The 13,953-nt window shown below is 42.2% G+C and overlaps 1 protein-coding gene across 1 annotated transcript in view; it reads left to right on the top strand.

Moving 5' to 3' along the window:
* LOC123743081 (teneurin-2) overlaps positions 1-13,953 on the top strand; it is a 191,101-nt gene that overhangs the window by 158,703 nt on the left and 18,445 nt on the right. Inside the window, exon 3 of the mRNA XM_045717936.1 lies at positions 8,275-8,592. Coding sequence (XP_045573892.1) covers positions 8,275-8,592 — 318 coding nt within the window. The remainder of the gene's footprint in view (positions 1-8,274; positions 8,593-13,953) is intronic.

The following is a 13,953-nucleotide window of genomic DNA, read 5'->3' as shown; positions in this document are numbered from 1 at the left end:
TAGGTACAGGAACATTACAGGATCAGTATAGGAACAGTATAGGAACAGGAACAGTATTGGAACAGAATAGGAACAGGAACAGTATTGGAACAGTATAGGAACAGTAACAGTATAGGAACAGTATAGGAACAGTAACAGTATTGGAACAGTATATGAACAGGAACAGTATTGGAACAGTATAGCAACAGTAACAGTAAAGGAACAGTATAGGAACAGTACCAGTATTGGAATAGTATAGGAACAAGAACAGTATTGGAAAAGTATATGAACAGGAACAGTATTGGAACAGTATAGGAACAGGAACAGTCTAGGTACAGTATATGAACAGGAACAGTATTGGAACAGTATAGGAACAAGAACAGTTTTGGAACAGCATAGGAACAAGAACAGTATTGGAACAGTATCAGTATAGGGACAGTAACAGTATTGGAACATGAACAATATAGGAACAGGAACAGAGACAGTATAAGAACAGAAACAGCATAGGAACCAGAACTGTATAGGTACAGGAACATTACAGGATCAGTATAAGAACAGTATAGGAACAGGAACAGTATTGGAACAGAATAGGAACAGGAACAGTATTGGAACAGTATAGGAACAGTAACAGTATAGGAACAGTATAGGAACTGTATATGAACAGGAACAGTATTGGAACATGAACAATATAGGAACAGGAACAAAGACAGTATAAGAACAGAAACAGCATAGGAACCAGAACTGTATAGGTACAGGAACATTACAGGATCAGTATAAGAACAGTATAGGAACAGGAACAGTATTGGAACAGAATAGGAACAGGAACAGTATTGGAACAGTATAGGAACAGTAACAGTATAGGAACAGTATAGGAACAGTAACAGTATTGGAACAGTATAGGAACAAGAACAGTATTGGAACAGTATATGAACAGGAACAGTATTGGAACAGTATAGCAACAGTAACAGTAAAGGAACAGTATAGGAACAGTACCAGTATTGGAATAGTATAGGAACAAGAACCGTATTGGAAAAGTATATGAACAGAAACAGTATTGGAACAGTATAGGAACAAGAACAGTATTGGAACAGTATAGGAACAGTAACAGTATAGGAACAGTAACAGTATTGAAACAGTATATTAACAGGAACAGTATATGAAGCGGAACAGTATTGGAACAGTATAGGAACAAGAACAGTATAGGGACAGTAACAGTATTGGAACAGTATATGAACAGGAACAGTATTGGAACAGTATAGGAACAGTAACAGTATTGGAACAGTATAGGAACAGTAACAGTATTGGAACAGTATATGAACAGTAACAGTAGAGGAACAGTATAGGAACAGGAACAGTATTGAAACAGTATATGAACAGTAACAGTAGAGGAACAGTATAGGAACAGTAACAGTATTGGAACAGTATACGAACAGTATTGGAACAGTATATGAACAGGAACCGTATTGGAACAGTATAGGAAAAGTAACAGTATTGGAACAGTATATGAACAGGAACAGTAGAGGAACAGTATAAGAACAGTAACAGTATTGGAACAGTATATGAACAGGAACAGTATTGGAACAGTATAGGAACAGTAACAGTATTGGAACAGTATATGAACAGGAACCGTATTGGAATAGTATAGGAACAGTAACAGTATTGGAACAGTATATGAACATGAACAGTATTGGAACAGTATAGGAACAGGAACAATATTGGAACAGTATAGGAACAGGAACAGTATTGGAACAGTATATGAACAGTAACAGTATTGGAACAGCATAGGAACAAGAACAGTATTGGAACAGTATCAGTATAGGGACAGTAACAATATTGGAACATGAACAATATAGGAACAGGAACAGAGACAGTATAATAACAGAAACAGCATAGGAACCAGAACTGTATAGGTACAGGAACATTACAGGATCAGTATAAGAACAGTATAGGAACAGGAACAGTATTGGAACAGAATAGGAACAGGAACAGTATAGGAACAGTAACAGTATAGGAACAGTATAGGAACAGTATAGGAACTGTATATGAACAGGAACAGTATTGGAACATGAACAATATAGGAACAGGAACAAAGACAGTATAAGAACAGAAACAGCATAGGAACCAGAACTGTATAGGTACAGGAACATTACAGGATCAGTATAAGAACAGTATAGGAACAGGAACAGTATTGGAACAGAATAGGAACAGGAACAGTATTGGAACAGTATAGGAACAGTAACAGTATAGGAACAGTAACAGTATTGAAACAGCATATTAACAGGAACAGTATATGAAACGGAACAGTATTGGAACAGTATAGGAACAAGAACAGTATTGGAACAGTATCAGTATAGGGACAGTAACAGTATTGGAACAGTATATGAACAGGAACAGTATTGGAACAGTATAGGAACAGTAACAGTATTGGAACAGTATAGGAACAGTAACAGTATTGGAACAGTATATGAACAGTAACAGTAGAGGAACTGTATAGGAACAGGAACAGTATTGGAACAGTATATGAAGAGTAACAGTAGAGGAACAGTATAGGAACAGTATTGGAACAGTATATGAGCAGGAACCGTATTGGAACAGTATAGGAAAAGTAACAGTATTGGAACAGTATATGAACAGGAACAGTATTGGAACAGTATAGGAACAGGAACAGTATTGGAACAGTATAGGAACAGGAACAGTAGAGGAACAGTATAGGAACAGTAACAGTATAGGAACAGTATAGGAACAGTAACAGTATTGGAACAGTATAGGAACAAGAACAGTATTGGAACAGTATATGAACAGGAACAGTATTGGAACAGTATAGCAACAGTAACAGTAAAGGAACAGTATAGGAACAGTACCAGTATTGGAATAGTATAGGAACAAGAACAGTATTGGAAAAGTATATGAACAGAAACAGTATTGGAACAGTATAGGAACAAGAACAGTATTGGAACAGTATAGGAACAGTAACAGTATAGGAACAGTAACAGTATTGAAACAGTATATTAACAGGAACAGTATATGAAGCGGAACAGTATTGGAACAGTATAGGAACAAGAACAGTATAGGGACAGTAACAGTATTGGAACAGTATATGAACAGGAACAGTATTGGAACAGTATAGGAACAGTAACAGTATTGGAACAGTATAGGAACAGTAACAGTATTGGAACAGTATATGAACAGTAACAGTAGAGGAACAGTATAGGAACAGGAACAGTATTGAAACAGTATATGAACAGTAACAGTAGAGGAACAGTATAGGAACAGTAACAGTATTGGAACAGTATACGAACAGTATTGGAACAGTATATGAACAGGAACCGTATTGGAACAGTATAGGAAAAGTAACAGTATTGGAACACTATATGAACAGGAACAGTAGAGGAACAGTATAAGAACAGTAACAGTATTGGAACAGTATATGAACAGGAACAGTATTGGAACAGTATAGGAACAGTAACAGTATTGGAACAGTATATGAACAGGAACCGTATTGGAATAGTATAGGAACAGTAACAGTATTGGAACAGTATATGAACATGAACAGTATTGGAACAGTATAGGAACAGGAACAATATTGGAACAGTATAGGAACAGGAACAGTATTGGAACAGTATATGAACAGTAACAGTATTGGAACAGCATAGGAACAAGAACAGTATTGGAACAGTATCAGTATAGGCACAGTAACAATATTGGAACATGAACAATATAGGAACAGGAACAGAGACAGTATAATAACAGAAACAGCATAGGAACCAGAACTGTATAGGTACAGGAACATTACAGGATCAGTATAAGAACAGTATAGGAACAGGAACAGTATTGGAACAGAATAGGAACAGGAACAGTATAGGAACAGTAACAGTATAGGAACAGTATAGGAACAGTATAGGAACTGTATATGAACAGGAACAGTATTGGAACATGAACAATATAGGAACAGGAACAAAGACAGTATAAGAACAGAAACAGCATAGGAACCAGAACTGTATAGGTACAGGAACATTACAGGATCAGTATAAGAACAGTATAGGAACAGGAACAGTATTGGAACAGAATAGGAACAGGAACAGTATTGGAACAGTATAGGAACAGTAACAGTATAGGAACAGTAACAGTATTGAAACAGCATATTAACAGGAACAGTATATGAAACGGAACAGTATTGGAACAGTATAGGAACAAGAACAGTATTGGAACAGTATCAGTATAGGGACAGTAACAGTATTGGAACAGTATATGAACAGGAACAGTATTGGAACAGTATAGGAACAGTAACAGTATTGGAACAGTATAGGAACAGTAACAGTATTGGAACAGTATATGAACAGTAACAGTAGAGGAACTGTATAGGAACAGGAACAGTATTGGAACAGTATATGAAGAGTAACAGTAGAGGAACAGTATAGGAACAGTATTGGAACAGTATATGAGCAGGAACCGTATTGGAACAGTATAGGAAAAGTAACAGTATTGGAACAGTATATGAACAGGAACAGTATTGGAACAGTATAGGAACAGGAACAGTATTGGAACAGTATAGGAACAGGAACAGTAGAGGAACAGATAAGGAACAGTAACAGTATTGGAACAGTATATGAACAGGAACCGTATTGGAACAGTATATGAACAGGAACAGTAGAGGAACAGTATAGGAACAGTAACAGTATTGTAACAGTATATGGACAGGAACAGTATTGGAACAGTATATGAACAGAAACAGTAGAGGAACAGTATAGGAACAGGATCAGTATTGGAACAGTATATGAACAGGAACAGTATTGGAACAGTATATGAACAGTAACAGTAGAGGAACAGTATAGGAACAGTAACAGTATTGGAACAGTATATGAACAGGAACAGTATAGGAACAGTAACAGTATTGGAACAGTATATGAACAGGAACCGTATTGGAATAGTATAGGAACAGTAACAGTATTGGAACTGTATATGAACATGAACAGTATAGGAACAGGAACAATATTGGAACAGTATAGGAACAGGAACAGTATTGGAACAGTATATGAACAGTAACAGTATTGGAACAGTATAGGAACAGTAAGAGTATTGGAACAGTATAGGAACAGTAAGAGTATTGGAACAGTATAGGAACAGTAAGAGTATTGGAACAGTATAGGAACAGGAACAGTATTGGAACAGTATAGGAACAGTAACAGTATAGGAACAGTATAGAAACAGGAACAGTATTGGAACAGTATATGAACAGGAACAGTTAGGGAACAGTATAGGAACAGTATAGGAACAGTAACAGTATTGGGACAGTATATGAACAGGAGCAGTATATGAACTGGAACAGTATTGGAACAGTATAGGAACAGTAACAGTATTGGAACAGTTTAGGAACAGTAACAGTATTGGAACAGTATATGAACAGGAACAGAATTGGAACAGTATAGGAACAGTAACAGTATTGGAACAGTATATGAACAGGAACAGTATTGGAACAGTATAGGAACAGTAACAGTGTTGGAACAGTATAGGAAAGGAATGTGACAGGATCAGTATTGGAAAAGTATAGGAATAGTATAGGAACAGTATTGGAACAGGAACATAATAGGAACAAGAACAGTATTGGAACAGTATAGGAACAGTAACAGTATTGGAATATTATATGATCAGGAACAGTATTGGAACAGTATATGAACAGGAACAGTATTGGAACATGAACAATATAGGAACAGGAACAGTATAGAGACATTATGAGAACAGAAACAGCATAGGAACCGGAACTGTATAGGTACAGGAACATTACAGGATCAGTATAGGAACATTATAGGAACAGGAACAGTATTGGAACAGAATAGGAACAGGAACAGTATTGGAACAGTATAGGAACAAGAACAGTATTAGAAAAGTATATGAACAGGAACAGTATTGGAACAGGAACAGTCTAGGAACAGTATATTAACAGGAACAGTATTGGAACAGCATAGGAACAGGAACAATATTGGAACAGTATAGGAACAGGAACAGTATTGGAACAGTATAGGAACAAGAACAGTATTAGAAAAGTATATGAACAGGAACAGTATTGGAACAGGAACAGTCTAGGAACAGTATATTAACAGGAACAGTATTGGAACAGCATAGGAACAGGAACAATATTGGAACAGTATAGGAACAGGAACAGTAGAGGAACAGTATAGGAACAGTATATGAACAGGAACCGTATTGGAACAGTATAGGAACAGTAACCCTATTGGAACAGTATATGAACAATATAGGAACAGTAACAGTATTGGAACAGTATAGGAACAGGAACAGTATTGGAACAGTATATGAACAGAAACAGTATTGGAACAGTATATGAACAGTAACAGTATTGGAACAGTATAGGAACAGTAAGAGTATTGGAACAGTATATGAACAGGAACAGTATTGGAACAGTATAGGAACAGTAACAGAATAGGAACAGTATAGAAACAGGACCAGTATTGGAATAGTATATGAACAGGAACAGTAAGGGAACAGTATAGGAACAGTAACAGTATTGGAACAGTATATGAACAGGAACAGTATTGTAACAGGAAATGAACAGGAAACGAATTGGAACAGTATATGAACAGGAACAGTATTGGAACAGTATATGAACAGGAACAGTATATGAACAGGAACAGTATAGGAACAGTAACAGTAATGGAACAGTATTGGAACAGTATATGAACAGTAACAGTATTGGAACAGTATAGGAACAGTACGAGTATTGGAACAGTATAGGAACAGTATAGGAACAGGAACAGTAATGGAACAGTATTGGAACAGTATATGAACAGTAACAGTATTGGAACAGTATAGGAACAGTAAGAGTATTGGAACAGTATATGAACTGGAACAGTATATGAACAGTAACAGTATAGGAACAGTATAGAAACAGGAACAGTATATGAACAGGAACAGTAAGGGAACAGTATAGGAACAGTAACAGTATTGGAACAGTATATGAACAGGAACAGTATTGGAACAGTATAGGAACAGTAACAGTATTGGAACAGTATATGAACAGGAAGAGTTTTGGAACAGTATATGAACAGGAACAGTATTGGAACAGTATTGGAACAGTATATGAACAGGAACAGTATTGGAACAGTATAGGAACAGTAACAGTATAGGAACAGGAACATTACAGGATCAGTATTGGAACAATATAGGAACAGGAACATTACAGGATCAGGATTGGAACAGTATAGGAACAGTATTGGAACAGGAACATTATAGGAACAAGAACAGTATAGGAACAGTAACAATATTGGAACAGTATATGAACAGGAACAGTATTGGAACAGGAAATGAACAGGAAACGAATTGGAACAGTATATGAACAGGAACAGTATTGGAACAGTATATGAACAGGAACAGTATATGAACAGGAACAGTATATGAACAGGAACAGTATTGGAACAGTATAGGAACAGTAACAGTAGAGCAGCAGTATAGGAACAGTAACAGTATTGGAACAGTATAGGAACATTCTTGGAACAGTATATGAACAGGAACTTATTGGAACAGTATAGGAACAGTAACAGTATTGGAACAGTATATGAACAGGAAGAGTTTTGGAACAGTATATGAACAGGAACAGTATTGGAACAGTATTGGAACAGTATATGAACAGGAACAGTATTGGAACAGTATAGGAACAGGAACAGTATTGGAACAGTATATGAACAGGAACAGTATTGGAACAGTATAGGAACAGTAACAGTATAGGAACAGGAACATCACAGGATCAGTATTGGAACAGTATAGGAACAGGAACATTACAGGATCAGGATTGGAACAGTATAGGAACAGTATAGGAACAGTATTGGAACAGGAATATTATAGGAACAAGAACAGTATAGGAACAGTAACAGTATTGGAACAGTGTTCGATCAGGAACATTATTGGATCAGTATATGAACAGGAACAGTTTTTGAACATGAACAACATAGGAACAGGAATAGTAGAGAAACAGTATAAGATCAGAAACAGCATAGGAACAGGAACTGTATAGGAACAGGAACATTACAGGATCAGTACAGGAACAGTATAGGAACAGGAAGAGTATAGGAACAGTATAGGAACAGGAACAGTATAGGCATGGAAGTATGCAAAGACATTAATCCTCATTTCAGATATCCTGAGTCATTCTGTACCTCAACCTTCTATCGCCAGAGTTAACATGCTGTGTTTTTGCTTTTAGTACTGTGTGCATTTGTGCTTGCTTGCCTGCTTGAATCCTTGCACTAGTGCATGCCATGACACACACTCCTTTCGCTCACACAGGCGGTCACTTCCACACGCTGGCTGAACTTGGCGTTTGCGACCCAGCGCCTGTTCACCCTGCAGCCCCAACCTACTGTCCTGACCTGGGCCTGCTCCAGAGGGGCTACTCCCTCAGCGCGGGGTCAGACCCTGATGCAGACTCTGACCCAGAGGGGCCCCTGTCCCCAGAGAGAGCCATCCAGCTGTGGGGAGGAGGAACAGTAGGAGGACCAGGAGGAGGAGTGAAGAGCAGACATAGCTCAGGACTGTCCAGCAGAGAAAACTCAGTGCTCACACTCACTGACTCAGACAATGACTACAAGTCTGACCATGAATCAGGTAGGAGAGATATTGATTGATTTGAGTTGTTGGTTGGTTGACTGGGTGAGGTCGGAATAGGATGTGTTCGGGGATAGGGTGAGGTCGGGGATAGGGTGAGGTTGGGACAGGGTGAGGTCGGGGATAGGGTGAGGTCGGGGATAGGGTGAGGTCGGGACAGGGTGAGGTCGGGACAGGGTGAGGTCGGGGATAGGGTGAGGTCGCGGACAGGGTGAGGTCGGGGACAGGGTGAGGTCGGGGATAGGGTGAGGTCGGGGACAGGGTGAGGTCGGGACAGGGTGAGGTCGGGGACAGGGTGAGGTCGGGATAGGGTGAGGTCGGGGACAGGGTGAGGTCGGGGATAGGGTGAGGTCGGGGATAGGGTGAGGTCGGGACAGGGTGAGGTCAGGGACAGGGTGAGGTCGGGGACAGGGTGAGGGGATAGGGTGAGGTCGGGGATAGGGTGAGGTCGGGACAGGGTGAGGTCGGGGACAGGGTGAGGGCGGGACAGGGTGAGGTCGGGGATAGGGTGAGGTTGGGACAGGGTGAGGTCGGGGACAGGGTGAGGTCGGGGACAGGGTGAGGTCGGGGACAGGGTGAGGTCGGGGACAGGGTGAGGTCGGGGATAGGGTGAGGTCGGGACAGGGTGAGGTCGGGACAGGGTGAGGTCGGGGATAGGGTGAGGTCGGGGACAGGGTGAGGTCGGGGACAGGGTAGGGTCGGGGACAGGGTGAGGTCGGGGACAGGGTGAGGACGGGGATAGGGTGAGGTCGGGATAGGGTGAGGTCGGGACAGGGTGAGGTCGGGATAGGGATGAGGTCGGGGATAGGGTGAGGTCGGGGACAGGGTGAGGTCGGGATAGGGTGAGGTCGGGGACAGGGTGAGGTCGGGGACAGGGTGAGGTCGGGATAGGGTGAGGTCGGGATAGGGTGAGGTCGGGGACAAGGTGAGGTCGGGGACAGGGTGAGGTCGGGACAGGGTGAGGTCGGGGATAGGGTGAGGTCGGGGACAGGGTGAGGTCGGGATAGGGTGAGGTCGGGATAGGGTGAGGTCGGGGACAGGGTGAGGTCGGGATAGGGTGAGGTCGAGGACAGGGTGAGGTCGGGACAGGGTGAGGTCGGGGACAGGGTGAGTTCGGGGATAGGGTGAGGTCGGGGATAGGGTGAGGTCGGGGATAGGGTGAGGTCGGGGACAGGGTGAGGTCGGGATAGGGTGAGGTCGGGGACAGGGTGAGGTCGGGACAGGGTGAGGTCGGGGATAGGGTGAGGTCGGGACAGGGTGAGGTCGGGGACAGGGTGAGGTTGGGGACAGGGTGAGGTTGGGGACAGGGTGAGGTCGGGGATAGGGTGAGGTCGGGATAGGGTGAAGTCGGGATGGAAAGAGTGTGAGAAAGTGTGAGTTCGAATGAAGGACTGTGAGGTTTGGAAGAGGAAGTTGAATGAGGGACTGTGCGGTTTGGAAGAGGAAGTTGAATGAAGGACTGTGCGGTTTGGAAGAGGAAGTTGAATGAAGGACTGTGCGGTTTGGAAGAGGAAGTTGAATGAAGGACTGTGCGGTTTGGAAGAGGAAGTTGAATGAAGGACTGTGCAGTTTGGAAGAGGAAGTTGAATGAAGGACTGTGCGGTTTGGAAGAGGAAGTTGAATGAAGGACTGTGCGGTTTGGAAGAGGAAGTTGAATGAAGGACTGTGCGGTTTGGAAGAGGAAGTTGAGTGACGGACTGTGCGGTTTGGAAGAGGAAGTTGAGTGACGGACTGTGCGGTTAGTAGGAGGAAGTTGAATGAAGGACTGTGTGGTTAGTAAGAGGAAGTTGAGTGAAGGACTGTTTGATTGGGAAGATGAAATTGCGCCACACAACTCCTGTGGATTTTTGTGCACCACCCTATGGGACTCCCAATCACGGCTGGTTGTGATACAGCCTGGATTTGAACCAGGGTGTCTGTAGTGACGCCTCAAGCACTGCGATGCAGTGCCTTAGACCGCTGCGCTACTCGGGAGCCCCCGTGTTGCTGGCAATCTGGTGTGATCCATGATTGATTGATTGATTGATTGATTATAAGGATCTGGACTCTTATGCCTATTGTCTCATCTTCATCATAGAGAGATCTCACTTGTTTGTCAGATTGATCATGACATGTTTTCAATTAAAAAAAACTAGTGTTCATGTGTCTATTTCTGTGAATGCGTTTTCTGTGTCGTTCAGCTAACACATCCCAGTGGGTGTTTTCACCTCACTTGTGTATGTATGTGAGTGTGTGTGTGTGTGTGTGTGTGTGTGTGTGTGTGTGTGTGTGTGTGTGTGTGTGTGTGTGTGTGTGTGTGTGTGTGAGTGTGTGTGTCATCGTAAACCTTTCCACGGCTGCGTCTGACATGTCGATAGAGGTTAATGAAGAGTGGATGTAATAAAAACAATGTGATTAGTTGAAGTCTCACAACAGAGTCTTGGAGAGCGCTGTCGTCAGACACGTTGGAAACATCTTTCCAGCTTCTGATAGCAGCCATCAAACTACTGAGTAACACCTATCAAACACATGGAGACATACAGAGGAAAACAGATATACATAACACACACACACATTTTCTTTGAAACACATAGAGAAACATCTTTCTAAGAGGTGATGGTTTCATTTGGCTGGCTGATAATTGCTTTGTGGCTGATTGCCAGACTAATCTCTGAGCTGTAAATATCAGTTGTAGATTATCTCTCTCTCACACTCACACATACACACACACACACGCACGCGTGCACACACACCCACACACTCTCTAACATAGGGCAAACAGGAGGATTTTTCAAGGTCTTGTGGGAGGACTTCTAAAATGTAATGATGTAATCATTTGCTATCCGGGATAATGTAATATTCTTCAAAATATCACATGGTTTATTTCAATGGTTGACTTGAATAAAGAGTAGATAGACAACTTACGGATCACACCTTTAAATCTATTTTGCAGTGTTATGTGGATAAAAACAATGCTTAACATGAAAGAGGGCGAAATAGAGAGAGAGAGACAGAGATGGGGAGGGAGAGAGACAGAAAGGGGGAGGGAGAGAGACAGAAAGGGGGAGGGAGAGGGACAGAGAGGGGGAGGGAGAGGGACAGAGAGGGGGAGGGAGAGGGACAGAGGGGGAGGGAGAGGGACAGAGAGGGGGAGGGAGAGAGAGACAGAGAGGGGAGGGAGAGAGAGACAGAGAGGGGGAGGGAGAGAGACAGAGACTGGGAGGGAGAGAGAGGCAGAGAGGGGGGAGATGGACAGAGAGGGGGAGGGAGAGAGACAGAGACTGGGAGGGAGAGAGAGACAGAGAGGGGGAGTGAGAGAGAGACAGAGAGGGGGAGGGAGAGAGACAGAGAGGGGGGGTAGAGAGACAGAGAGGGGGGGGTAGAGAGACAGAGAGGGGGGGTAGAGAGACAGAGAGGGGGGGTAGATAGACAGAGAGGGGGGGTAGATAGACAGAGGGGGGGGTAGATAGACAGAGAGGGGGGGTAGAGAGACAGAGAGGGGGGGTAGAGAGACAGAGAGGGGGGGTAGATAGACAGAGGGGGGGGTAGATAGACAGAGAGGGGGGGGTAGATAGACAGAGAGGGGGGGTAGATAGACAGAGAGGGGGGATCAGCTTTAATATTGCAGATAGATTGTGACTTCCATCAATGTAATTGTCTGCATCATTTCCAATCCCCCATATATATTTTGGTATATTTATATATGAAATAGATAAAAGGACCCATCAAAGCCAGCAGCATATTGTATGTCAGACAGCAGCACATATTTCTCCTTTGCTTGAAACGTAGAAAAAACTTAGGTCTAGCTTAGGCTTTCTGAAAGTAGGCTATAGTATAATGAATTGACAAGGAGAGTGTAAAGTAGGCTATAGTATAATGAATTGACAAGGAGAGTGTAAAGTAGGCTATAGTATAATGAATTGACAAGGAGAGTGTAAAGTATGCTATAGTATAATGAATTGACAAGGAGAGTGTAAAGTAGGCCATAATATAATGAATTGACAAGGAGACTGTAAAGTAGGCCATAATATAATGAATTGACAAGGAGACTGTAAAGTAGGCTATAATATGAATTGACAAGGAAAGTGTAAAGTAGGCTATAATATAATGAATTGACAAGGAGACTGTAAAGTAGGCTATAATATGAATTGACAAGGAAAGTGTAAAGTAGGCTATAATATAATGAATTGACAAGGAGAGTGTAAAGTATGCTATAGTATAATGAATTGACAAGGAGAGTGTAAAGTAGGCTATAATATAATGAATTGACAAGGAGAGTGTAAAGTAGGCCATAATATAATGAATTGACAATGAGAGTGTAATGTAGGCCATAATATAATGAATTGACAAGGAGAGTGTAAAGTAGGCTATAATATAATGAATTGACAAGGAGAGTGTAAAGTAGGCTATAATATAATGAATTGACAAGGAGAGTGTAAAGTAGGCCATAATATAATGAATTGACAAGGAGAGTGTAAAGTAGGCCATAATATAATGAATTGACAAGGAGAGTGTAAAGTAGGCTATAATATAATGAATTGACAAGGAGACTGTAAAGTAGGCTATAATATGAATTGACAAGGAGAGTGTAAAGTAGGCCATAATATAATGAATTGACAAGGAGAGTGTAAAGTAGGCCATAATATAATGAATTGACAAGGAGAGTGTAAAGGTGACTGCTATGAAAATAGAAACAAATGCAGACATATGTCCATAGCCTATTCATCTGCATTGATTAGTCTATAAATTCAAAAAAAATCCAATTATACCATGCCAGATAAAGTGTATCTACATGAAAATAAAGTTAAAACATGAATATTGTTACACGATTATTCAATTACCATCACAGCGCAAGTGTTCGGTGTGGCGTGTGCGCGTGGCGTGTGTGTGGCGTGTGTGTGTGGTGTGTGTGTGTGGCGTGTGTGGTGTGTGTGTGGCGTGTGTGTGTGCATGTGTGTGTCAGAGGCACATAGAAATCTGGAGGAGAGGCAGAATAGCAACAACATCATACATACAGTCACACAGTCGCACAGGCACACAGGCACACAGTCACACAGGCGCACAATCACACAGGCACACAGGCACACAGGCACACAGTCACACAGGCGCACAATCACACAGGCACACAGGCACACAGGCGCACAATCACACAGGCACACAGGCGCACAGTCGCACAGACACACAGGCACACAGTCACACAGGCGCACAATAACACAGGCACACAGTCACACAGGCGCACAGTCGCACAGTCGCACAATCACACAGTCACACAGGCTCACAGGCACACAGTCGCACAGGCGCACAGGCGCACAGGCGCACAGTCGCACAGGCGCACAGTCGCACAGGCGCACAGGCACACAGTCACACAGGCACACAGTCACA

The sequence above is a fragment of the Salmo salar genome, chromosome ssa05, assembly GCF_905237065.1.
Source record: "Salmo salar chromosome ssa05, Ssal_v3.1, whole genome shotgun sequence".
NCBI lineage: Eukaryota > Metazoa > Chordata > Actinopteri > Salmoniformes > Salmonidae > Salmo > Salmo salar.
Note: the sequence above shows the minus strand (reverse complement) of the source record. Positions and strands in the feature narration are given on the sequence as shown.